The 24,444-nt window shown below is 38.2% G+C and overlaps 1 protein-coding gene across 10 annotated transcripts in view; it reads left to right on the top strand.

The window, feature by feature from the left end:
• The window catches only part of TTC3 (tetratricopeptide repeat domain 3), a 99,809-nt gene that overhangs the window by 15,607 nt on the left and 59,758 nt on the right, over nt 1-24,444 (top strand). For 5 of the 10 annotated variants that reach the window (XM_016123333.2, XM_016123330.2, XM_016123332.2 and 2 more), the window contains 8 exons: nt 1,181-1,266; nt 2,279-2,373; nt 3,486-3,548; nt 14,311-14,365; nt 20,035-20,197; nt 21,107-21,152; nt 21,970-22,090; nt 23,190-23,253. In XM_016123333.2, the coding sequence (XP_015978819.2) occupies nt 1,181-1,266; nt 2,279-2,373; nt 3,486-3,548; nt 14,311-14,365; nt 20,035-20,197; nt 21,107-21,152; nt 21,970-22,090; nt 23,190-23,253 (693 nt within the window). The remainder of the gene's footprint in view (nt 1-1,180; nt 1,267-2,278; nt 2,374-3,485; nt 3,549-14,310; nt 14,366-20,034; nt 20,198-21,106; nt 21,153-21,969; nt 22,091-23,189; nt 23,254-24,444) is intronic. The other 5 variants (XM_016123337.2, XM_036219778.1, XM_036219779.1 and 2 more) reach the window with 3 other exon arrangements.

Genomic DNA, 24,444 nt, shown 5'->3' with positions numbered 1-24,444 from the left:
GAGAAGAGGGCAAATTTTGTACTATATTGACCCCAGCATTAGAGAGAAATTAAGCTTAAATATGAAGACAAGTTCTTCCGATAGGTGTATTAGACACTGGGCTGTATTAAGGTGGTTCTCTGTTGTTCTGGAGGCCTTTAATTACAGGCGAGATTTTGTGGTAGAAGTAGAGGAGCAATATCGTGCATCGGGCACCCAAGTGGGCACATTTTTGCCCCTTTCTTTTCTCCTTTATAATAGCCCTGCAAGGTGGCCGTTGTTTTCTATTTTGGAAATGAGCAAGCTGAAGCTTTGAGGGGTTATTTCTTCAGCCTAGCAAGTAATAGAACCTAGATAGGAAGTCAGGTTTCTTTGATCTCAAAGCCCAGATTTTCATCCTATAACATTGTTCTGTCCTTTTGCATTAACTTTATTTGGTTACTTTCCCAAGTCTGTCCTTGAATCATAAATTTTAGGCACTCCTTTCCACCCTTGAAATGAACGTGTTTGTCTGTCTAGAGACGTAACTACATTTTTATTGCAATAAAATTGTTATTATTTACCACTTTAGAAAAATCTTTATTACAGTATAGCCTAAATACGGTAGAGCCTAAATAACATAAGTTTTGATTATTATCTACAGCATTTTAATTAGTGTATTAAATTTACATAAGAATCGTGTTTCAAATAAAGTCTCATTTTAACATTTCATCATGAAAGTCCATTGTTGAATTAAGACATTTTGAATTCTTCATTTGTTATATTAAGTACATTTTAGAAAGTAGTTTTACAGGATAGGATTTTTTTTCAGGCAATTTTATGAACATTGTGCCAGGTACACACCATAGGTGCTCAGATATGTTTGGCAAATTGACTTGAGTAATTATGAAGTCCATTTGGAATGTGTTGTGATAGAGCATTTGTTTTAACTACAGTTAGAACTAATATTAAAAAACACTTGTTTATTAATGCTAGAAATAAAACTGATTAGATTCATAGCAAGCAGTGAATCTAAAGTTATCAGTTGTTTGTTTTTAAATATATTATTCGATACATGTAAAAGATTACAAAAACATGTTATTTAGAAAGTATATTATAATGAATTTTATGGACTCACCTAACCTAAGAATTAGAACATTAACACCACAAATTTTTTTTTTAAATAAATGTTCTCTCACTCTCTCCTAAAAATAAAATTTAGACAAATATCACATAACTAAAGTTGTAACAGAAAACTGCAATATGCTTGAAGAATTTAAAAGTCAAAGTTGTGCGGAGTGTATAGAGGTGAGAATAAATATTTACTTGTAAATATATTTTAAGATTTATGTGTTAGAACTTTTATTAACACTCAGAGAAAGTTCAGTAAAACTGACAACGCGCAAGGAACAACTGTAAAGTTCAATAACGTGTTCGAGGGAGAAGTTTAATAAATTCTGATTCAATAGTTTTTTGGAAAGGAAATAGCATCTTGATGAGAATTTTCTAAAGTTACAGGTTTTAAAGAGTTAGTAAAAATTGAACTTCGTTTTTTTTAAACTAAAAGGCTTTTATTGAGTAAATATGATTTTCTTTGATAACAGCTTTATTGAGATACAATTCACATGCCATACAATTCACTCATAAGAAATGTGATTATAACTAAATTTTTAACAAAGGATTTAGGAAAAGAGTTAATGTTCTATTTAATGTTCTCTAAAGCCATTCAGATGATCCAGTTTATTTTAGTTAATTTGTTTATTTTGAAAATTTGAGTGTTTGAAGTGAAAAGTTTCAGTTATATCTAGAGCATCTTTGATTTCCTTTTGATTTTCTTGGTAACTGCTTGGCCTTGTTCTTTTTTTGGCGTTTAATCAACACTGCCTATTCATGTTATTGATTTATATAGTTTTGTAAGCGTTCAGGTATATTGAATTATACAGTATTTTTTAAACTAAAATTAAAGTTCTACCTTGCATTTGTTTTTCTCCCTGCCGTATGGCAGACCTAATAAGGCATATACAAAAGTGGGCCTGCCAAGAACTATAGGCAGGGGTCAGCTGTTAGCAGTTATTTATAATGTGATGATTTTGTTTACTTTTTAATACTCTTTTAACAAAGTTAACATTGAGTTATTAGAGACACTTTAAATACATATACCAAAATATTAAGTATTATATTCTAATTTTTTTACATAAATTATCCTCTGGGTTATTTCTGATATCCAAGATAGAAACCCAGATTCATTTTTCCTAGGTATAGGGGTTCTCGATTGTCTTTGCAGTTAATTGATGGGTCTTCTTTCACCTTGGTTTCTTAGCAAGGAGAACTAATGAAAATAAAAGGAAATGAAGAGTTTTCCAAAGAAAGATTTGATGTAGCTATTATCTATTACACCAGAGCCATTGAATATAGGTAAGAGCTAAACAGAACAATGAGATCCTTTTTATGTGGCAGATCAAGTTAGAATGTAGTCAGGAGAAATAAAAGCAAGATGAAGAGCATCTTTACTTGCTGTGCAGACAGATTTTCTTACTGTTAGGCATTAGAAGCATTAGAGATGGTCTGAGTATAGGAACTCAATCAAATAGTATAGCTGAAGCAAATCAGGCCAGATTGTGAATTTAGTTTTGCCCTTCTCCGTTTTCTTTCAGGCTTTCTAGTACAGATTCCTCTATTCTTGTTTTCATTTTGCCTTCAACTAATTTCTTCTAAATAGTAACTGATCAGAAAAGGTTAGTTATTAATACTTAAGACGTCATCCATTCAGGGGTTTTTGCTTTCTAAGAGAGTAACAGTTGGAATTATTGAGAATGCAGGTGTTCTCTCTACCTTTTCTTTGCTCGACTGCTAGAATTTGGTAGCATTCCTGCAGATGTGCCTCACACTTGGCTCCTGCGACATCTTAGCTGGGCCTCCAATATGGTAGCAGCCTTGGGGGTGGGAGTGTTATAGACAGCTACTCCTTTGCCTTCTCCACAGGGAATGAGTGAATCAAGGTAGCATGACACATTTGAAAGGCTGCAGCTCTGTTTTTCTGAGGAGGAGGTGGAAGAAAGGAGAAGTAAGTTCTGCCACACATAGACAAAGCGAGAGCAGGATATGAAATGAAGCTGTTAAATTACTGTTGCAGTCTACAGACTTCCAGGTTCTTTGTGTAGGTGGCGCAGTGCTGCCTTACGTGAGCAGTCCTTTCTCTACAATTAGAGCGAACTTGTAGTTTGCTTGCTTTTTAGTATGTCTCATTTGATTCTCACCACAGCTCTATGAGCGAGTCAGAAAAAGTGGAACCATGTTCATTTTGAATACAGGGAAGTTGAGGATGATTTCACACACACAAAAAATACTCAGGTAAAAAGTGAAGAAACTAGGACTTAGCCAGCTAGGACTTCAAATCCTACATTCTTCCTGCTCTGCCACACAAATGTAAAGTTTTTGAACAATTTTTATGTCTTATGTCTTCTCTATATGCTTTTTGTTAGTTTCTAATAATGTGCTTTACTGACTAAACATTATTTCTTTTAAAGTCCTGAAAATCATCTTCTTTATGGTAACCGAGCTCTTTGTTTTCTTCGCACTGGACAGTTCAGGTCAGTTGGGTAGAGTCTCCCCATCACTGAACTTTTATGCTAACTACCCATTTTTGAGAAATATTTCTGTTTTGCAGGTATGCAAGGAAATCCTTCAGTAGTTCTTTGGCAGAAATAGTTAAATGGTTAAAAGAGGGCTCTAAGCTATGTATGTGATAACAACACTGACAGAAGCAGCTATTCTGATTGAGTGGAGCATTATTTTAAGTATTTTACATGTGCTGTGTAATTCTCCCAGCACCTTTAATAGGTACATGTTACTCTCCACATTTATATTTGGACAGACTCGTGCCAGTAGTGAGTAGTGTGATACCAGCATTTTGAACACAGATCTTATCTGACGATGTTATAGTCTATGTTTCTAACATCTATAATATATTACCTCCTTTTGTTCATTTTTGTAGTTTTGGAAGAAGAATTTTTGCTGTATTTGTTACATCTGTTTATCATGGTATGAAATAATTAAGTGAATGTCCTTCATAAATGAAAGAAAAATTTAATGGTTTAATTATGAGTGAAATCATAATTCTTAGTTCCTTATGTTAAACTGAGTTTTCATTTATTAGTTGAGAAAGATTGTTGCCACCATACCATGATTTTATTGTCCCTCAGTTTAAAATCCTTAGGCATAAATTATAAGCAGTAATGTTGAGCAGCATAGGCTATCATACCTAATTTATGTCCTACCTTTCTGTAAGAAGGGTTTAGGGTGGCTTCAAGCATACATCCACTCAATAATAGAATAGGCAAAACAAAACAAACTAAAAGAACCAGGTTAGAGCTTGAGATCCTCAGAAGAAAGGGGCAGAGTCCTGAGGTCCTGCTTAGTTATTAATTATAATCCATATTTGCGTCTGACCTTTCTGTTGCTCAAAATAAAAAGAGAAAACCTAAGAAATTACACAATTCTGTCCACGAAGAAAAAGGACACAAGTTGCTCAGGTAAAACTTTTCCTGGTGTTTAGTTCTGGAAGAAATTTCTTAAATGGCTTTCAAGTCATAAGATTTGAGAGATGCAGGGAGTAGAGGAGAACTTCAGCAGCATTCCTGTTCATAGGAAAAATCTCCCTGACAGGTTTCACAAATAATTTTTTTTGTAACATGTCATGATAGTAGACAGGCTAATGTCAGTTGTTTTTCGTTGAAAACAGTGTGGGGATATGGGAGGGTAGGGATGGGGAAAATAGTATGTTCCCAGTTTGTAGCTTTGAAAAATAACCTTATGTTTTTCTTTTATCATAAACAGAAAACATTCCCATGGTAGAAAATTTGGAAAATACAAAGAGAAGAAAATAAAAATCAGCAGTAATCCAACACCTCAGAGAATACCGCTGTATTAACGTTATACAGCTTTTAGATGCTTAAGCCGTGGATAACCGAGGCTGTCTAGACTAGAGGAATGGACGGGCTTGACAGTCTCCCACCAGAACCACTGTCCTCGCCTCGTTCTCACAAGGAATGAGCTACAATGTCTTTAGGTTATTGCCTCATTAGGCCCAGAATTGCAGATATATTCTATGCCGTTTGAAGTTGAATCTGTATGCTTTCGACCTGAGTAGGTTGGCTGTTTGTGAAAATCAAGGCGCCTATCTGAAACCTCGAGTGGGCGGAAGGTCATTCATTCTGCTTAGGGGCCCTCCAGGAACTGAGGCAAACCAGGGTGTTTCTGCGCTCTCGTGAGTGTTGAATGCTAGACACTGAAGGGGGATCCTTCTAAAAACTCCACTGCAAAGGAGGGGCATCCAAGTAGAAATACAGAAGCCAGGTAGCTCGGCGAAATAAAGGTCAAGGGCAGGGTTGTGCATCTGTCCTTGTACTTCTTTCTTGATGATCTGTCTTGTGGTTCAGCACCATTGAGGTTTTCAGTAGAAGCAGGTCAGCGGCATTTCCTTCGTAGGCAGTCACCAGGATGTATGGGCTGCCTATCACTGTCAGAAGCCTTATGTCACCTTGGTTTTTCTGGTGTTTCCCATCTTCTCGCACATGGTTTATATGACTTTCTCAGTACCATAGGGATAATGTTTTCTGAGACCACAGTACATATAACTCCTGACCAAGAGAATAGATGGTGTGCCTTCAGAAAATAACATGTTGCCAGTAATTCAGGAGTGCCACTGACACAGAAGGACACATGTCCTTTAGCTGAGTCACCAGGGTTGAGGTCTTTTGGTGCTCTCACATTTGAGGGTTGGTAGAGCTGTCATGGGACTTTGGCTGACCATCTCTGGGACAGATGGGGCTAAAGCATCCCAACTTCCTGGCTCTTCATGCGTATTAACTCACAAAAACCTCATAACCCTGTGAGGTACGTGCTGCTCTCCATTGCTGAGGAACTAGGAATGGGGAGGTCAAGCAAAGTGTCATCAATCAGTAGGTGGGTGTGATAAAGCCAGAATTCAAATCCAGGTGGCCCGGATGTACAGTCTCTACTGTTAATCACTGTGAGGTGAGGAGATGATGGTAGAATCAAAGGGCAATGTGAAAGCTGGAAAAAAAATTAATGGTCTAAATAGTCAATAAATATGATTTTCTTCACGGGGCATGCAGGTTAAAAACAAGTCTCATACCTATCAGATTGGCAGAAATTTAAATAGACTCATTATTCAAGTGTTTGAGAAGATGTGGGACAAAGGAAACTTTCATACTCAGCTGGAGAAGGGTAAATTGGTGCCATCACTCTGGAGAGCAATTGGCGAGGTGAAGATGCACGCTCTACAGCCCCCGCCCAACTCAAATGTGTACCCGAGAAGATGCATACAAGGCTTCTCTGTAGCGTTGCTTGTAAGCATACAGAACTGAAACAACCTAAATGTCCATCAGTAGGGGAATGGATAAACAAATCATGGTATATTCATACAGTGGAATTCTATGCAGCAGTTAAAGTGAATGCAATGTCGAATGAAAAAGCAAGTTGCGGAATTTGTATGTTGCCATTCATATAATGTTTAAAAATATGCAAAATGATATGCATATCCATAATTAATATGTGTTTAAAAATATTATGAAATACATGGGTGTTAAAACCAGATGAGTGGCTGTCTCTGGGGAGGGAAGGAGATGGGAAAGTGGTACCCAGTGGATGTCAGCTGTAACAAACTTCTGCAAAAAGATCTGAAGTAAATGTGGCAAAATGTTAAGCCTCTTGATAACCTGGTACATGGATGTTCATTATGTTGATGTTATTCTCTGTACTTTTATCACACTCAAAATATTTGATAAAAAGCAACACTATAATTAAAACTACATATGATAAGATGGAAAAAAGAAAAAAAAAACCAGTGATCACTAAGTACCAGGGATAAAGCGAGTGAAAAATAATCTTGAAAGGAGAGAAACATAAGTACTTAAGTCCAACGGTGGGATGCCTGAGATGATGTATGTGTGCGGAAAATGCTTCATTCACGGTCACAGTAGTGGTGGAAGTTTTAAATGTCAAAGTCACACAGTTTGTAAATCAAACCACTTTTGGGTGAATATAGGTGAGTCCATGAGCCAATCAGAACCTTTATCGCTCGCCAGCAGTCTGCCAGCCTTGCATTTGGGAAATCATGGGAAACACGGGAGCGGGTACGGAGCGAGCGAGCGGGTGGAAATGTGCCACCATCTGCCGCAGCTTCTCCCTGCCGTGTCCTGCCGCCGAGGAACGTCCAGTGCGTTCCGGAACCTGGCCCGGATGAGCTGTGCTCGTATTCTCGTCTTCTGGAAGCTCACTTTTCAAATACCGTTTGGTAGGTAAGGGCATTTTTGAGTGATAGTTGTAATAGAAGTTATTTGAAACTTTGATTTTAGAGGAAAGTCTAGAAAAAGGAATTAGGCATATCTTTAGCTTCTATTGCTATAAAAAGGTATATGATTAGGCTCTGCCTGCTTATTTAATTCATTCTTATGGGACTCATGGAAAAACCGAATTATTTGGTGGGATGTGATAAACTGTGGTGGGGAGAGTAATTGGAGAAAGGGAAAGCTTAGCCTTGGATGTTTTTTGAATTTACTTTGGAAAGTTATGGAATTTTTAAACTTCGTATTTGCTTTTGACCTTCTGGTATTTAATTATCCATTATATGATAGTCCCTTCTGTTAGATCGAACATGTGATTAATAGTGGGCAGATAGAGTTTAAAACCCCTCTCTATTTTTTCTGAGTTTCTCTGAGGCCGGAGGTATAAATCAACTCAGTTGTATGTTCTGTGAGAATTTAAAAATCCTCGTGTGTGTGGACGCATTAGTGTGTGGTGATTTGATGAGTCGTTTATTCTTCAGTCTGCTCACTTAACTGTTGTGGTGTCTTCATTTTCACTGAATTTGCTTTTGAAGAAAACATTTGTTTTTTTTCAGTCTTCCTTGGCATGCACCCCCTTAAAAATGCACACTGGAAAAAGTTGAGTGAAAAAGGATTAACTGAAAACTTGCCCAGCCGAGACCTCTGTCCTGATTCTGTCTTCAGATGCTTGCATATTTCTCTAATATTCCATGCCTGTGCCGGCACTTAGTGTGTCGAACCAAATGCAGTTGCCGTTTTTATAAATCAATTTAGGGAATTTCGTTTGGTTCGAGGTAATGTATGTATCTTTTTTTAATGTGGGTAGGAGCATATTATGCACATCATTGTACATGTTGCTTTTTTTACGTTTAAATCTTGGAGCATGTCGCATATCAGTGTAAGTGAAGATCTACCCTTATGGCTGCATGTGCTTTACTCAATGGATTACATGTGCTTTAGTTGGTTTGTATTAGGATGTAGATAATTTCCAGATTAAAAAATTATGTATAGCTCTGTAATGATTATCCTTTTATTTATATTGTATACTCAGGTGCAAGTATATGTGTAGTATAAATTCCTGATGAATTTTTTTTACTTGGATTGAAAAAGCATATATATTTTAAATTTCTGACACTAACTTTTGATTTTAAATGTACGTGTTTATTCAGTCAATGTTTATTAGTCACTGCGTGCTTGGCAGTGAGTGACCAGCCATCACCTCTGAATCCTGCTTTTGTTGTGTTGTAAGATCTAGAAACTTGGGGAGTGATATTGTTATTTCTTTGTTGGTCTTGTCAGGCCCTGAAAGTGATGACTGACAGATGGGCGGACAATGACAGCGCTTTTATGGCTGGCAAAGCTCTTATGTACTTGTATATTGTGGTTTGAGAGAGTCGATTAATAGCATTTCCTTCCCCTCCCAAGATCAGAATCAGTTAAGAGAGGGAAGCTGAAGACAGGCGCACGGTGGTCCAGTCTCACCTCCATTACTGGTACAGTTGTTGGAGAGCAGGGCCTTAAGTCTGATAGCGAAGTGACTTGTTATTGGTTCCCCTGTGGCCACAGGCTGAACCAGGCAACAAGGACCCATGTGAACTTTTAAGCTTGGAGGAAAAGGGAATGCCATGTTAGGTGGGTCTTTAAGATAAAAGTCTCAGAGTGAGAAAAAGAAGAGGCCAGGCCACATACGATTATGCCCATCCCCTGCCATCCCCAGGAAAAGTTAGGGTGGGGCGAGGAGAGAGCTTAAGAGAGATTAATCTAGCAAATCCACGTGGAAGTCAGAGGAGGGGAAAATAGTGTTCTTCCCTAACATTTTAGGGCAGATTGTAGCATACCATGTATGAAGAAATAGGTGCCGGGGTTGGAGGAGTAAAAACACTTGCCCATGTGACATGTGATATGTTGGAGCAATTAGGCTAGAACTGTTTCTTACCCTCCGCTCAATCCTGTCACCACTAGGTCACACCCAGTCTTCAAGAGTTAACAACTACTTGCATCTTGTGAGTTTTCCCATTTTCATAGGTACATTATGCCAGGTATCACTGTCACTGAAGTCACACCTGGACTATTGATCCCGGCTGTAGTGGCAATAACGCTGTGTAATTCAGTACGCCCACTTTGCTTCAGTCACAGAATGGGGTCATGTGCTAGTTGTGAAAATGTTAGTGTACATATATATTAAGTACTGTGACATTTATAATACATGTAATTATTATGACACTACTATGGTTATAGATATAAAAATGTAAATTACATTATAAACATTCAGCATTGATTTAACAGGTATTATTGGGTTCTGTTTATGGATAGGTGAGAAATGAATAATACCAGACATCGTCCTGTATTCTAGACAGAGGGCCAGCCATGGTGGGCGGGACATGTTGCATTCCTGGAGTTAACTGTGCCAAGTGGCATGAACACAGAAGGGGGACGAGGTGGTCAGAGGCTAGAATAAGGAAGGGTAAAGGCTTTAAACTGAGGAGACAGCGTGGTTAGTTCTTTAAAAAGACAGCCTAGCCGCAGTGAGGAGAGTGGGTTTGGAGGGGATGCAGCACGAATGTGGGTTGGGAGGTGTACTCTAGGCCAGAGATGATGGTGGCTTGGAGCGGGGACAGTGGCAGTGGAGTGACATGGAGAAATGGAAGGCTTTGAAATACTTTGGAGGTAAAATTGACAAGTCGCTTATGATTTGATGTTGGGAAGTGAGGGCGAAGGCGGTGTTTGGAACGGTTCTGAGGTTTCTGCCTTTTGCAGCGTCATGGGTTCTTGGCCCACTCCCTGACACTGGGATCCCTGGAAGAGCTACATTTTAAGGGAGTAGAACTTGATCGTTGGACATGCTAAGTTGAAGTGCTCTTTGGGGGGTGAAATTGGATTGTTGTGTAGGCAGTGAGTTATATGGGTCTGGACTCAAAGGAGAGGTTTAGGCAGGAGACAAATATTTGGGATAGTTAACCCAGACCGAGTTGCAGATGTGGGGGTGATTGCTTCAGGAAGCGGTTCTCAACTTTTACCACACGTCGGCATCACTTGAGCATTGAAGAACTCCCCCCGTCCTTCACCCCGGCACGAGATTCTGATTTAATTAATTGGGCATCGGGCTTTTAGTACTGATGTGCAGCCGAGGTTGAGACCCACTGGTCTAGAGAGCCTGAGCTGAGATTAGATAAGCACGTAGGACTGAGCCTTGAGGGAGACAAGTTGTAGCCAATTAGGCAAGGGTGGACCTGCACAGGAGACTATTAAGAGGTTGCCAGAGATGGGAGGAAAGTCTAAGTGGTTTGTGGATGTGGGTGAAAGAGTGGCCAGCAGTACCTGTTGCTGCCGAGAAGCCAGATGGAATTCAGATTTAGTGGTGCGGACGTCAGTTAGTTACCCTAGGGGGAGGTATTAGTGGGAAGCTTGGCACAGAAACCAGGCTGGAGTGGCTTGAGAAGTGAGAGTGAGGAAATGGGCACAGTTGTTGGTGGGCAGCAGGTGAAGGAGTTTGAGGGGATAGGAACAAAAGGTACGCCATCATATTAGGATGTTACGGCTGCAAGTAACAAAACTGGCTCAACTGGTTTTAATGGTGAAGAAAATGTACCTCCTTCAGGAGTTCCAGAGGAAGATGCCTCCAGGGTTGTTATGAAGACCTAGATTTTTTTCCAGCCCCACCGTATGACTTGGACTTCTGGCTGCCGCCTCAGGATGTCAGGATGGCTCCTATAATTCAGACATCAGACCGGATATTACAATCTCCAGCAGAAGGATGACTTTCTTGTAATCATCAAAAAAAAAAAAAAAAAAAATCATCTGAACAAAACAAACTGCACATCCTGAAACGTGTACAATTCATGAGTGTATAGGTTGGATTTTCAGAAGCCAAACAACTGTAACCAGCACCCAGACCACAGCCCGAGTACCCCAGAAGTCCCCTTGTTCCTTCCTCCTAGTCACTGCCCACCTCCTCTGCCAGGATAACTACTATCCTGACTTCCAGCACCGTAGGTTGGTTTTGCCTGTTTGTGTGCAATTTAAACAATCATATAGTATGTGCTCTTTTATGTTTGGCTTTCAGGATTATTTTTGAGACCCATAGTGTTGCATGTAGTTGTAAAGTGTTCATCTATTGCATGAATATACCATATTTTATCTATTCTATTGTTGATGGGCATTTGGGCATTTTCCAGTATTTGGCTTTCAGATGGTGTCATTGCAATCACATGTATTCATTTTTTTGTTGAGCGTATAATCAAGGAGTGGAGTTGCTGGGACGGAGGCCATGCTTCTATTTAGCTTTGGGACATAATTTCCAGTGTGGTTGTATGAGTGTATACTCCTACCAGCAGCATATGAGAGTTTCGGTTCCACATCTTCACTAACACTTATTATTTCGTGTCATTTCATTTAGACGTTCCAGTGGGTGTGTAGTGACACAGTGCTGTGATTTTAATTCGCATTAAGTCGGTTAAGGATTTTTAGGTTGAACATCTTCATATGCTTATTGACTGAATGGGTTTTCTCTTTGTGGAGTGCCTGTTTGAATCTTCTGTTAGTTTTTAAAAAATTTTTGAGACGAATGTCTTAATTCATTAGTATTTTTTTTTTTTTTTTTAAATTCTGGATATGAGTCTTTGTTAGATATATGAATTTCAGATATCTTCTTACAGTCTGGCTTGCCTTTTCACTCTTGATGTTTTCTTTTCACAAACAGAAGTTACTGATTTTAATATCATACAGTTTATTAATTGTTTCCTTTAGGGTAAGCACTTGTGTTTTGTTTAAAATCTCTGCTGGCTGAAATGTCACCAAAGTGTTCTGTTTCTTCTGAAAGCTTGATTGTTTAACTTTGGTACTTAGATCTGTAGTCCATCTGGAACTGGTTTCTGTATTCAGTGTGAGGCAGGTTTTAAGATTCGTATGAATGTCCGGTTGACACAGCACATGTCTTACTCGTATGCTTTCTCCGTGCACTGCAGTGTCACCTGTGTCATCTAGATCAGGTGACTGTGCATGAGGATCTGTTTCTGGTTTCTGTTTACTAAAAAAAAATCTGTTTGCTATTCTGTTGGTCAGGTTGTCTATCCTTAGATAGCGTTCAAAAAATATATATATATAGTCTTTTAGTTAGGTATTGTTTTTTTCTTGTATAATTTATCTCGTTTTGTTCTTTGTAATCTCTTTAAGAGTGATGAGTCCCCTTAGGTCACATGACTACCCCTAAGCCAATCAGTGGGAAGCAGAGGGGCTGTTGCCAGGATTGGCTTAAACTAATTAGGAATTATCTCTTAATCTTGCAGTAGCAGGTATACCCTCACCACAAAAGTCCAGTAACCAGGTAGAGGTAGAGGGTAGCTGTTGGGCAGGCTACCAGTACTGTTTACTTAGGGCTTAAGACATTTTTATTTATTTGCTTTTTTAAAGGTGAGAAAGAGCTGAGCATGTTAAAAGTTTATGGGAGGTTGTACAACAATGTGAATGTTCTTAATGCTACTCAGTTGTACATTTGAAATGGTTCAAATGGAAAATCGTTATGTGTATTTCACCATAATAAAAAATTGATGGGATGGATTCTTGAGAGGGAATGGTTATTGTACAGGTGAGAGGAAGGATAATTGACACCATAAGAACAGAGGAATTTTATGGCACAGGTGGAGAAATTGCCACACGAGGAGCAGGAGGAATGGTTTTATTGTAACAGCGATGGGAAAAGGTAGGGCCAGGCACGGGTTGGTCCTTGTGTTTGGTAGTAGGAGATAGAGAGCGTTTTCTTTGATGTCTCCAGTTTGTTTACTCGTTAGAGCTAGGAGCAGAGGTCATCTGCTAAGAGAAGGGAGTTGGACGTTTAAGGAAAGGGCACAAGATTTGAAATGATCATTTTACAAAGTTGGAGAATGATTTGATCTAGTAGAGTTGCTTAACAATGCCAAAGGCTCCTCTGGGTTGTTGTGATCATGAATAACAGTGCTACCCGTATCCTCTGTTGTGTAATTTTCTCCAGCAATATACTTGGCTCCTTAGACAGAGGCATGGAGAAAGCAGAAAGTAGGATCAGTCCAGAGTTGGGGTTTTGCCATAGAGCCAGATGTAAAGGTAGGGTCAGAGGAGTATAAAGAATTAGTACACATGCGAGTATGAAATGATGAGCCAGCAAATCTCAAGCTAGATAAATGAGGAAGTAAAAAATGAGCAGACAAGTCAGTGAGTTTGGCCACTGAGAAAAACAAGGAAGATGGAAGGAACTAGGCCCTAAGGGGAGAGTGGGAGGCCTGAATGAGTGATTTTGTAGTGGAACAGTTTTGAGTGGTCAGTTTTGGGGTGGGAGGAGGGCAGCGGCAGGTGTCTGAGCTGGGGTAGCAGAGGCTGTCACGGAAGGCAGGCCAGGAGACCGAGAGATTAGGTGTCAGATCTGTTAGCACTTGGCTGTTTAGAAAGTACTGTTTTATCATCGTATCTACCTCAGAACAGAACAAAATTTTTATCCCCATTTTACAAATGAGAAGCAGGCCCAGAGAGGTTAATGACTTCCTTGCAGCCCCAGGTGGAGTAAGTGATTGAATTGGACTAACTCGTGTGTCCTATCCCAACTTCCATACTCTGTCTGCTGTAGCTTAGTGATGTGTTGTGTGAAAGAGCTGGGAGGTAGATTTTTGAAGACCAGAAGTCTTGCTGACCTGCAAGAATAGTACCAAAAAAACTCCATACGAATTATAATGGGAAGTTAGGTGTAGATTAAGATGTAGGTTAGATGTGTGCAGAAAGTACTCCAGAAGTATTAAAAGTAATTAATTATTCTTGAGTAGTTGTGATTGTTACCCTGGATGAGTTTTCCCCTTTGTTTTAATTTTCTGTATTTTCCAAATTTCCTATAATGGACATATTTTGTTGTGGATTTTTAAAACTGAAAAAAAAATTTTTAACTAGGTTATATATGGAAAATTCAAAAAGTACAAATAGAAATGCAATATATAACACTTATTAAAATAAAATTTGGATATTTTATTGTTTTTCTTTTTAGAAATGCACTTGGTGATGGAAAGAGAGCTGTTATTCTGAAGAACAATTGGACAAAGGTAGGTTTGTTTTGTGTTATACATTTATGCCATACAATTGGGAAAAATCTGTTTACAGGATGTACATTTGTGTGTAAAAATGCAGGATAAACTACGCAGAGCTGAAGAATGTGACAGGGAGTCTTCAGTTCCGTAATCAAAAGGACACGTAGCACAGCAGTGAGAGGCGGGGTGTGTCTGAGGGGCCAGCTAGCCCAGAGGAGTGCAGAGGGTCTTGAGGGTGTTAGTGATTGAGACAGCATCATCCACCTGCGCATTCTGGATGAATCAAAAACCTGACTCTGGAAAATGAAACTTAAAACTCGGAAGGAAGTATAGGAGACTGTCTTCATAACTTCGAGGTGGGAAAGGGTGTCTTAAAATAACAAAACGCACAAATCAGTGGGGGGGGGGAAATACTTGATAAATTTCATTATATCAAGCTTAAAAAACTTCTGTATGTCAGAATAAACCATGAGTGAAATTGTAGTCTGGGAGGAGGTACTCCCTCATTTATATAACACATGTAACTGATAGGATTTATATCCAGAATATGCAAAGAACTAAAATAAGAAACCCAGTAGAAATGGACAAGTAAACAAGCATTTTACAGAAGAGGAATTCTGAATGGGTAATAGAAATAAACTAAGCTGCATTTCATTAGTAATTAAAATTGTACAGAGGTAGAAAACGAAACCCAGAGAGCAAAGAGCCTCCAAACAGACCCCCGTGTGCATGAGTATATAAAGCAGCGTGATGTTTGAGTCCTGCAGATTGGCAAAAATGAGAAGAGACCAATAGCCCTGAGTATTGGTGAGTCTGTACTAACAGCTTATTCACCCATCACCTGCCGAAGGGCATCTTGGTTGCTTCCGAAAAGCTGCTATAGATATTCATGTGCAGGCTTTTGTGTGGCTGTGTCTTCACCTCCTTTAGTAAATAACAAGGAGTGCAATTGCTGGGTACTATAAGAATATGTTTAGTTTTTTAGGTTGCCTTTCAGAGTGGCTGCACCGTGTTGTGTTCCCACCTGTGGTGACTGAGAGTTCCTGTTGCTCCGCATTCTCCCCAGCATTTGGTGTCATCAGTGTCCTTGGGTTGGGCCATTCTAAGAGGCGTGTAATGGTATCTCATCGTTTTAATTTTTGCTTCCCTGACGACATGCGATGTGGTGCATCTTCAGATGCTCGTTTACCATCTATATGTCTTCTCTGGGGTCTCTGTTCAGGTCTTTGCCCTATTTTTTAATCAGTTGTTTGTTTTCTTATTGTTAAAGTTAATAATTCTTTGTCTATTTTGGGTAACAGTGCTTTATCCTGGACTGTGGCTTGTCTTCTCATTTTCTTGACATTGTCTTTCACAGAGCAGAAGTTCTTAAATGTAATCAAGTCCAGCTTACCAGTTCTTCCGTTCATGGATCGTGCCTTTAGTGTTGCATCTAACAAGTCATCACCATACCCAGGGTCCTCTAGGTTTTCCCCTGTGTCATCTTCTACAAGTTTTATAGTTTTGCATTTTACGTTTAGGTTTGTTATTCATATGAGTTAATTTTTATGGAAGGTATAAAATCTAGATTTTTTTTTTTTTTTGCATGTAGATGTCCATTTGTTCCAGCATCATTGGTTGAAAAGACTCTTTGCTCCATTGTATTTGCCTTTGTTCCTTTGTCAAAGATCAGTTTACTGTATTAATGTGGTTCACTCTTTTTTTATTGGAATATTTTATGATGGTTGCAAAAATATTCGTTTATGTGAAAAACATAACTCCTAGTAAGTATTTAAAAAAATTGGTAACTGTATATCCAGTTATTTTTTCGTTTTAATTTACCAGAAAGGAATGCTCATTGAAGGACGGTTTAAATTTCCAAAGCAAAAGTATACTGTGCAAGGTGCATTCTTTATTTTCATAAGAATCCTTTTATTTTGGAGTTAATCATGACCTGCGTCTACTGAGTCTCGCCTCTAGGATTTAAGCCTATATAGGAAGGTTCTATAGATTTTTGTGGGAGGGCAGGCCATTTTTTCTTCCTTCCTTCTAGACAAAGAACTGGTACGATGTCATTTGTCCTAAAGATGCTTTCAGGTGTAAGAGAGGATGAGTCTTTGTATCGTAAAGAGTGAGAATTTTATTTTATTTTATTTTTTTTTTTTTTAAGGTGAGGCAATCCTTGGTTGACCTTACAGATTGCAAGGATCTTGTCAGCTTACAATCCTTTTTAAAAAATTTTTTAAATTTTTTACACCTTCAGTACCTGGTCTTCCTAGGTGGGTCTCCCATCGAAGTATTAACCAGGGCTGACCCTGCCTAGCTTCTAAAATCAGACGGGATCGGGCTCGTTCAGGGTGCCATGGCCATAGACAAGGGTGAGAATTTTTATGATAGAGTTAACATATTTTTTGACGTTTCTGTGTGTATTAACTTTTGATGTTGTTACATAGAATACAAATCAGTAGCCTCACAAATGTCCTCAAGAGCCTTTTAATTTTTAGGATTATATTCGGACTCTTCATGAATGAAAAAACTTAACTCAGGTTTGGCTCAAGTAGAAAAAGGAATTCGTTGGTTTTATGTAATTGACAATTCTGGGCGTTTGCTTCAGGAATGTTTGGGTATGTCCATGTTTTTCTATGTTTTTCTCAGTTGTACTTCCTTCTTAGCTTCATTATCAGTCTTTTCTTTCTGGGTTTCATTTTACTTAAGTTCAGTTCCTGTGTCTTCAAGTTCACTATTTTTTTCTGTAACGTCTAATGTGCCTTTATTGCCATCCAATGTACTTTTCATCTTAAGTGGTCTAGCTTTCATCTCTAGAATTTCAATTTGAGTACTTATAGATTTTATGTCTTAACATGTTCACTCTTTTTTTTTTTTAGCTTCTTCAACATATGGAATATATTTATAATAAGTGTTTTAATGTCTACTAATTCTGTCATCTGTATCTTTTCTGGGTTATTTTCAGGTGATTGATTTTTCTCTTTGTTATAAATCACATATTCCTTTTTTTGCATTCTTAATAATTTTTGAATGGATGCCAGATGTTAATTTTACCTGATATCTACGTATTTCTGTAAATATTTTTGAGCTTTGTCTTGAGATGCAGTGAAACCACTTGGAAACAGTTTAATTCTTTGGAGTCTTGTTTTAAGCTTTGTTAGGTGAGACCATAGTGTTTGGTGTAGGGGTAATTTTTTCTCCCCAAATGATGCAAAACTCTTCTGAGCACTCTACTTGATACTCCATGAATGATGGTGTTTTCCACTCGGGCCGGTGGGAACAAGAATTATTCCTGGCCCTGTGTGAGTGCTGGGTACTGTTCTCTTGTAGCTTTTTAGGTACTCTTTCCCTGGCTTGGATAGGTGTCCCACATGCAGGTATTGACTCGTACTTAGCTGACGACACAGGGGGGAACCCTCTGAAGATCTCTAGAGTTCTCTGTGCAGCTGTCTCCTCTCTGGTCCTTGTCCCTGAGAGCTTGAGACTTTGGCTTCTGCCTGGGTTCTTCTCCCTGTGCCATGGCTTAGGAATTCTCCATTCAGTAAGCTGGAACAAGCATATGGCAGGCTTACTTTGTATGTTTCTCATCTGTCAGGGATCACTCTCTTATGTTGCCTGATATCCAGTGTCTTGCCAGCCTTTGTTTCCTATGTTTTGTTCTTGTTTGATTGTTTCAGGCAAGAGGGTAAATCCAATCCCCATTACTCTACTTTGGCCAGAAGTATAATTAGAGTGCAGGCTCTCTTGGCTTCATTTTGAAAAAAAATTTCCATCTAAATGGGAGCCCCAAACCAGTATTCTTAATAGCTGTTAATTCTAGTGGAAAGATAACCTCTTCTAGTACCTATATAGTATGCCCGCGGGATGCCTCAGACTTGTTCCGATTGAGCCATGTGCCCGCCTTTGGATTGATCATTGTGGCTTGGGCAATGATGAACTTAGATTGGCCATTCTCCTGGGTCACAGCTGTGCTTCTGCCCTAGTGTTGTTGAGGTGGAGCGCTAGAGTTGACAGTCCTGCAGCTACGTAAGTGGAGAAGGGACGTGGTGGCACCCAAAAGGAGGGGATGCTGGGTAGATGAACAATAGGGAATTTTTATGTGTGTGGTAGAGAATGAGGTAGTGTCAAAAGACCACACCTTTCTATTGCGATTGGGTTCAAGAAACTCTGAAATACCTTTCTTTAATTTAAGCTTCATTCAAATGACTTCAGCAAAGAGATCTGAATAAACTTTTCTCAATCAATAGACATTGTACTGGTTTTAATAGAGTTTAGGGAGAAGGACCCAGTGAAAGGTGAGAAACATGGAAAAGAGAAAAAGAATTTTTACAAATTTAAACAGGTATAATCTATAGTAATTAATCTGTAGTGATTTATAGTAATTTTCTATGCCGTGATTTTTTTTTTTTTTTAAATACAGTTATCTGAACTATGAAGTTGACATGTTTCTGGGTCTTGTAGCACATCTGAAAAATTGCTTTACCTTCTTATGCCTTTTGAGGAAAAGCAGAGTTTAACCAGATGCAGTCTGAAGTGAATCGCTTGATCAGAGCCTAAGTAGTCTGGCTGAAAAATGCTCTGGAACTCACTGGTTGGGTTGTTTGGTGCACTGGAGCATGGTTGTACATGCACCACATTTGTATCAACAGAGGTCCTCATGCTTCTTACTGTCTTCCGTTACTGAACGGCTCATCTTTCTTTAAAGGGTCACTGATTTCTGATTTCCTATTTTCTCATAGAATCAGAATGTTCTTTGTGAAGTGTGTAGTAAAGAGGAAGGAGCTGTGGACCCAGAGTCATATCATGGTTCTTTGGTTTGCCTCTCGGTAAATGTGACAGGCCAGCTTCTAGCATCTTTCACTTGCAAGTCCCTTCTCAAGTGGAGATGCCGTGCTTAAAATGGAGTTTGATTTGTGGGTAGCTAGAAGAGAAGTTTTTGAGTCAGCCCAGGCTTGGTGGTGTTAGCTTTCTAGATTAATATGTTCATGCTTGATATAGCAGATTTCCCAAAGTTTACAAAAATGGGGCCAGCCACGACTGTGGTTTGGTTGCAAAAACAGAACAAAGAAAAAGTCCCTGATTATTGGAATTAAGAAAAAGTGGTTTTCAGACCTTTTCTTAAAACCAAGAACTACAGGGTAGAGATAAAATAATTAAAAGCTGGTTAAGAGAGATGGATGGACGATCTAGTCCAGATTTACCCATGCTCTTCGGAGGGGTTGGAAAACTACCACAACAAAGCTGTTTTTTCTAGCTCTAAAATTCTTCTGATGTTCAAAGTGTAGGGAATTAATGACTTAGAGATTATTACTGCATAAAGTATTGTGGCAAAAATTTAAGTTATTTATAATAAATGATTTTTATACCTTATTTGGCATAAAAATGTATTTCATTCTTTACTGGTAAAATATAATAAAGTTCGAATTTTTTCTTTGAAGGGTACAGAAATCTCAGGTAAAAATCCTGATCTCTAGTCAGTTGTTAAAAATTATGAATACTATTCATAATGTTCCACTTAACTCATTTAGGTAATTTTATTTCCTGAGAGGTATTCACATTTTTATTTCTTTTTCATTGATAGGATTCTAATCTAACATTTTAAATAACTAATCAAATTTCAAGCAAAATATTTTTCCGTATCTAGTTTCTTTAACTTAAGCTTATTTTTGAGAAAAATTAAATTTATCTTTTTGGAACAGGGTCACTATCGTTATTGTGCTGCTCTTTGTATGCTGGGGGAACATGACTGGGCCCTGCAAGCAAACATAAAAGCTCAAAAGCTCTGTAAAAATGACCCTGAGGGAATCAAGGATCTAATTCAGCAGCATGTAAAGTTACAAAAACATATAGAAGACCTGCAAGGTATTTCACCTCAGATTCTTTTGGTTACAGTTGAATTCCCTTTAAAACTTTCGAAGGTGGGTTTCTTGGACTAATGGAGGACCATAAATCAATCCTCAGATGATTTATACTTGTTTTGTTAAGTTATCTTGGTCAAGTCACTGAAGTTTTTCATTTCTTTCTGTATGGAGTGAATATTAGTGTTATATTCCATTAGGTAATTATAAATGATTTGTATTTTTATTTGAAAGATATAGCAACAAATTCTTCTGTAGAAAAATATGCCTTCTTGAAATTTTGAATAAAGTTTTTTTGAAAAAAATTGTTTTAAAATTATTCCTTCATTATAGTTATTTCCTAAAGAAAAGGCCCTTGAATAGAGTTTTTGATGTTTTTGCACCTTTTGTGGCTAATTTTTTCTATCTACCTATCTATTAACAGAAATTAGCTATGCAGGCTAGGGATTCTAGGTTTATATTCTGCACTTGTTTTCTCTAAGTCTTTTTGCTTTGTCCAATACCTGTGATTCCCTGCTCCACACTTGCAGTGTATAGATCTTTCCTGTTTCTTCTTTGGGTGTTTAGTGTTGTAGGAAGCTGAGCTGAGCAGTTCTGTTTCACTAGCAGGTAGTGTCACCCAGTATGACATAAAGGTCGTGAGCTCCTTGAGGGCAGGTACCATTTCTGATTCACATTTATGTATTACTGCATCTAGTCGCTGATTGCATTTAATGGAATGTCAGATAAGGTCTATATAACATGTTGACATGGTCATAAAACTAAAACCATTTAGAGGTGTAAAATTGCTTAGGTTTGTTTTTCAGTTTTCTAAATTTGATATTTTCACTGTCAGCTTAAAGAAAATTTGAAAATATTTTAAAATATATATTGCCAGTGCACTGATTACTGTGTGTGTGATTGATTTTTATAGGCCGGACACCGACTAGGAATCCAATTAAAGCCCTTTACTCAAGCAGGTGAGTTAATATCAATCTGATCACGCGCTGTTACTTGGGATGGCTTTTCCTTGAGTTTGATATGTTAGTAGCTAATAGTAACCTCAGTGAGTTGGGGACGGAAGGTGGCTTTTAAAGTGTTCTAGGGTATGATCAGAGGACCTGTAAATTGCCAGCTTTGTTTTGGTGTTTTACTGAGGCATTTGCGTACGTACCTATTGGAGTACCTATTGGAGATCGAGATCGGTAGCCTAAGTCTATGGGAAAAGAGGGGTGAAATGTTAATAGCATGTTACTGTGTTTGAATGAGACTGGTTTTTGCTGTCAGGGTCCTAGCAGCAGAGAGCAGGGGCACAATCTGTACCTTTACTCTTCACCTCTGTCCTGGAAACATCTGCCTCTTGCCTCCTGATGTCGTTTCAGAGGCTAAGACACTTCTGTTAGAAATAGACAGCAGAGAGACGTGCGTGTGCTCACAGTGAGACAAATAGCAGCCGGGGTTCTGCATTTGTTGGCAATTCAAATAGATTAAGCTTTTCCCTGCACACTATGGATGCCTGAGAAATTGAAGCTGTTAAATTTAAAACAGGGAGACTTATTTTAATATTAGAAACTAGAATACATTTCTTGAGAACTATATTTGGTTTTTGATGCCAAATTTAAAATAATATTTATATATAAAGCTCACTCTCAGAGATAGAGATTCTTTTTAAAACAATCTTATCTTGCTTTCAAAAAAGGCTACAATTGCTGAAACCTGTTTCTTTGAAGGTCGACTTTTTAATAATATAGACTGATTAATAGAAGTAAAATGATCATTCCTTTTATCCCCACTTAGAGCTTACACACCTAGTTTACCAGCACCTGCATTCAGTACTTCACTTAACTTTGTGGAGACGGAAAAAGATTCCAGGAAAACTAACCACGAAATGGCAAACGGTGGTAATCAGAACTTGAAGGTAAGTTGATTAAAAACTAAAATTAAAATTATTCCAAGTATAGATAGTCTGATATTTCTACAATAATACTTTGATGGTAATGGAAACTAAATAATTGGGTGATAACTTTTTTCGCTTATCAGTATTGAGAGAATGATTTTTGCCTGTTTAGTAAATAATTCAACTACCTCCTACAACTACATAAAGATAATATTTCATCACAGAATTTCTTGTGAAATCACATTTTTGTATTTTCAAAATACTTTTTTCTAAATTTCATTTTACGCTTAGTTCTCTTTATGTGCATCCCCTTTACATATCTCTCAGTCAGTCATGTGAGATATGGTAGCTAGTCACCCCACTCCTCACAATGCTTTGGATTTTTCTTTTCCTGCTTTTCCTTCTTTGCAATCTACTTAGCTTCCTAGTAATGCACCAGACCACCCACCTAGTTTGTGCTGTGCACCCCATCTCTGCCCGGAGGTATTTATATCCATAGTCTCTGTGGCTCTTACAGTGGTCCCCACCCCGATTCATTGCTGTGCCCAATGAACCTCGGTCCGATGGTTTCTTAGGCAACACGTCAGGTAGTCTGTGTTGGAGGTTTTCTCTGAGATGTCACCAAGTCCACATTTATATTTCTCTCCAGGATTCATAGGGGAAAAGGAAAATGGTGTTTTGAGGTTAGATGGATTGTAGGCGTAGGAGGGAACTTTTTCAACGCACTGTATAGTTCTTTTGTGTTCAGTTAGAGGGGAATGAGGAAAGATGTAGTGGTACTGATTCAGTACAGACAGTTACTGAACAGCTGCCCTGTCAAGTGTCATGCTAGGTGGCAGAAGTGTCATTTGAGAATTTGTCATATCTTACTATAATCTTTTCTAAAATTATTTTTTTTCAAATTTTAATTAGTTTCAAGTATACAGTACATTGGTTAGACATCTATATAGTTAGTAAAATGTTATTATATAATCTTTATCATTTGTTATCATTGTGTTTATTAATTTAGGCTTAATAACCAACTAGGTATTTTAGGTGCTTGGATAAATTCTATTTAGCTGTTGAATTTTTTGTGGCTGTAATTTTTTTGAAATCTCACTGATTTTATTTTCATGGTTAGGTGCTAGATGAAGCTTTGAAGGTAGATGACTGTGACTGTCATCCTGAATTTTTGCCACCGTCAAGTGAGTTTCTTTCTTATGTAAATTGTTGCTGAGTTAATGTAGTATTGCGTGAACATCTATGTCTGCAAATTTGTACATATTTCCATGTTCTCCCTTTACTTTATAGTACTTTGGTGTTAAGAAAACATTGAATGTTTATTTGAAATCTGTGCTCATTCTTTTCATATGCTTCGATAAACTTTTGGAATTCTAAATAAAACTAATGCAAAGGAAAGATGAAGCCCTTTGGTCTGCTACCGAATTTCCATTAGGCTAGTGCTAATCAACTTTTATGTCGTCATCTCCTCCCAGCCAGGAGGCCTTTTTAGATGTTTTTCCTAATTGCCCTCCTTCCTGAAATTTAATACCACAGATACTGTTTATCTGTTTATATACTGTATGTATACCTCTGCTTTGTATATAAAAAGGTAGATTTTTTTTAATCATCTCCCAATAACCAATTTTCTTCCTATTGGGAGTGATGTCACCCCCAGTTGAGATTGGATACTTTAGGCCGATACTGGTTTATTTTCAGTTGCGCGTGCATGGTCCGTATATTTGTTTCTACATCTGGTAAACATGCAGACAGCAGGCCCTCACTGACTTGGCATCTTAGGGAAATGAAGGGTCCCAGAGAAGCGGATCCTCATATTTCCTGTATTTCTCGGTCTCCCTTTATACGACCAGACTTTGAGGGAAACCGTTCTAACGTGGCTTCCATGCTTCCCTGCCCTCTAAACAGACACTAAGAAAATGTAGATATTCTTGGTGACTCAAGGTTGTTGTTGACAGTTATTTATCTCAGACTTACATGTGTTCCTTCCAGGGTTATGAGTGAGGTTGTTGGCCTTCTAGTTAGTAATCCTGTTGCCTTCTTTTCCTTTCTGTTATTTTTGGTTATTTTGTTTTCTTTCCAGTATTTATATTTCTGGCAACCATTTCTGTCTTTTGCTTCTGGCAGGTCTGTCTTCTCTTAGGCTCCTATGCTGCGTGTTTAATTAAGTACTCTGGGTATTTCCATTTGTTTAGCGTGTTAGCAGAATCATAAAGAGGGGAAACTCAGGTGATTATCTTACCTGATGTAATTCTAGTAGCATGTAAAAAACCTTCTGAGGATAAAACTTTTTTTCGGAAAACAGCTTTTAATTTATCGATATTTCTTAGGCCATAATTATCAGACAGTACATGTAAGTAAATGAATAAGAAACAATA

This window comes from Rousettus aegyptiacus, unplaced genomic scaffold (genome assembly GCF_014176215.1).
Source record: "Rousettus aegyptiacus isolate mRouAeg1 unplaced genomic scaffold, mRouAeg1.p scaffold_m13_p_4, whole genome shotgun sequence".
Taxonomy (NCBI): Eukaryota; Metazoa; Chordata; class Mammalia; order Chiroptera; family Pteropodidae; genus Rousettus; species Rousettus aegyptiacus.
The sequence above is the reverse complement of the archived record's forward strand: the minus strand, read 5'-3'. Positions and strand labels throughout refer to the sequence as shown.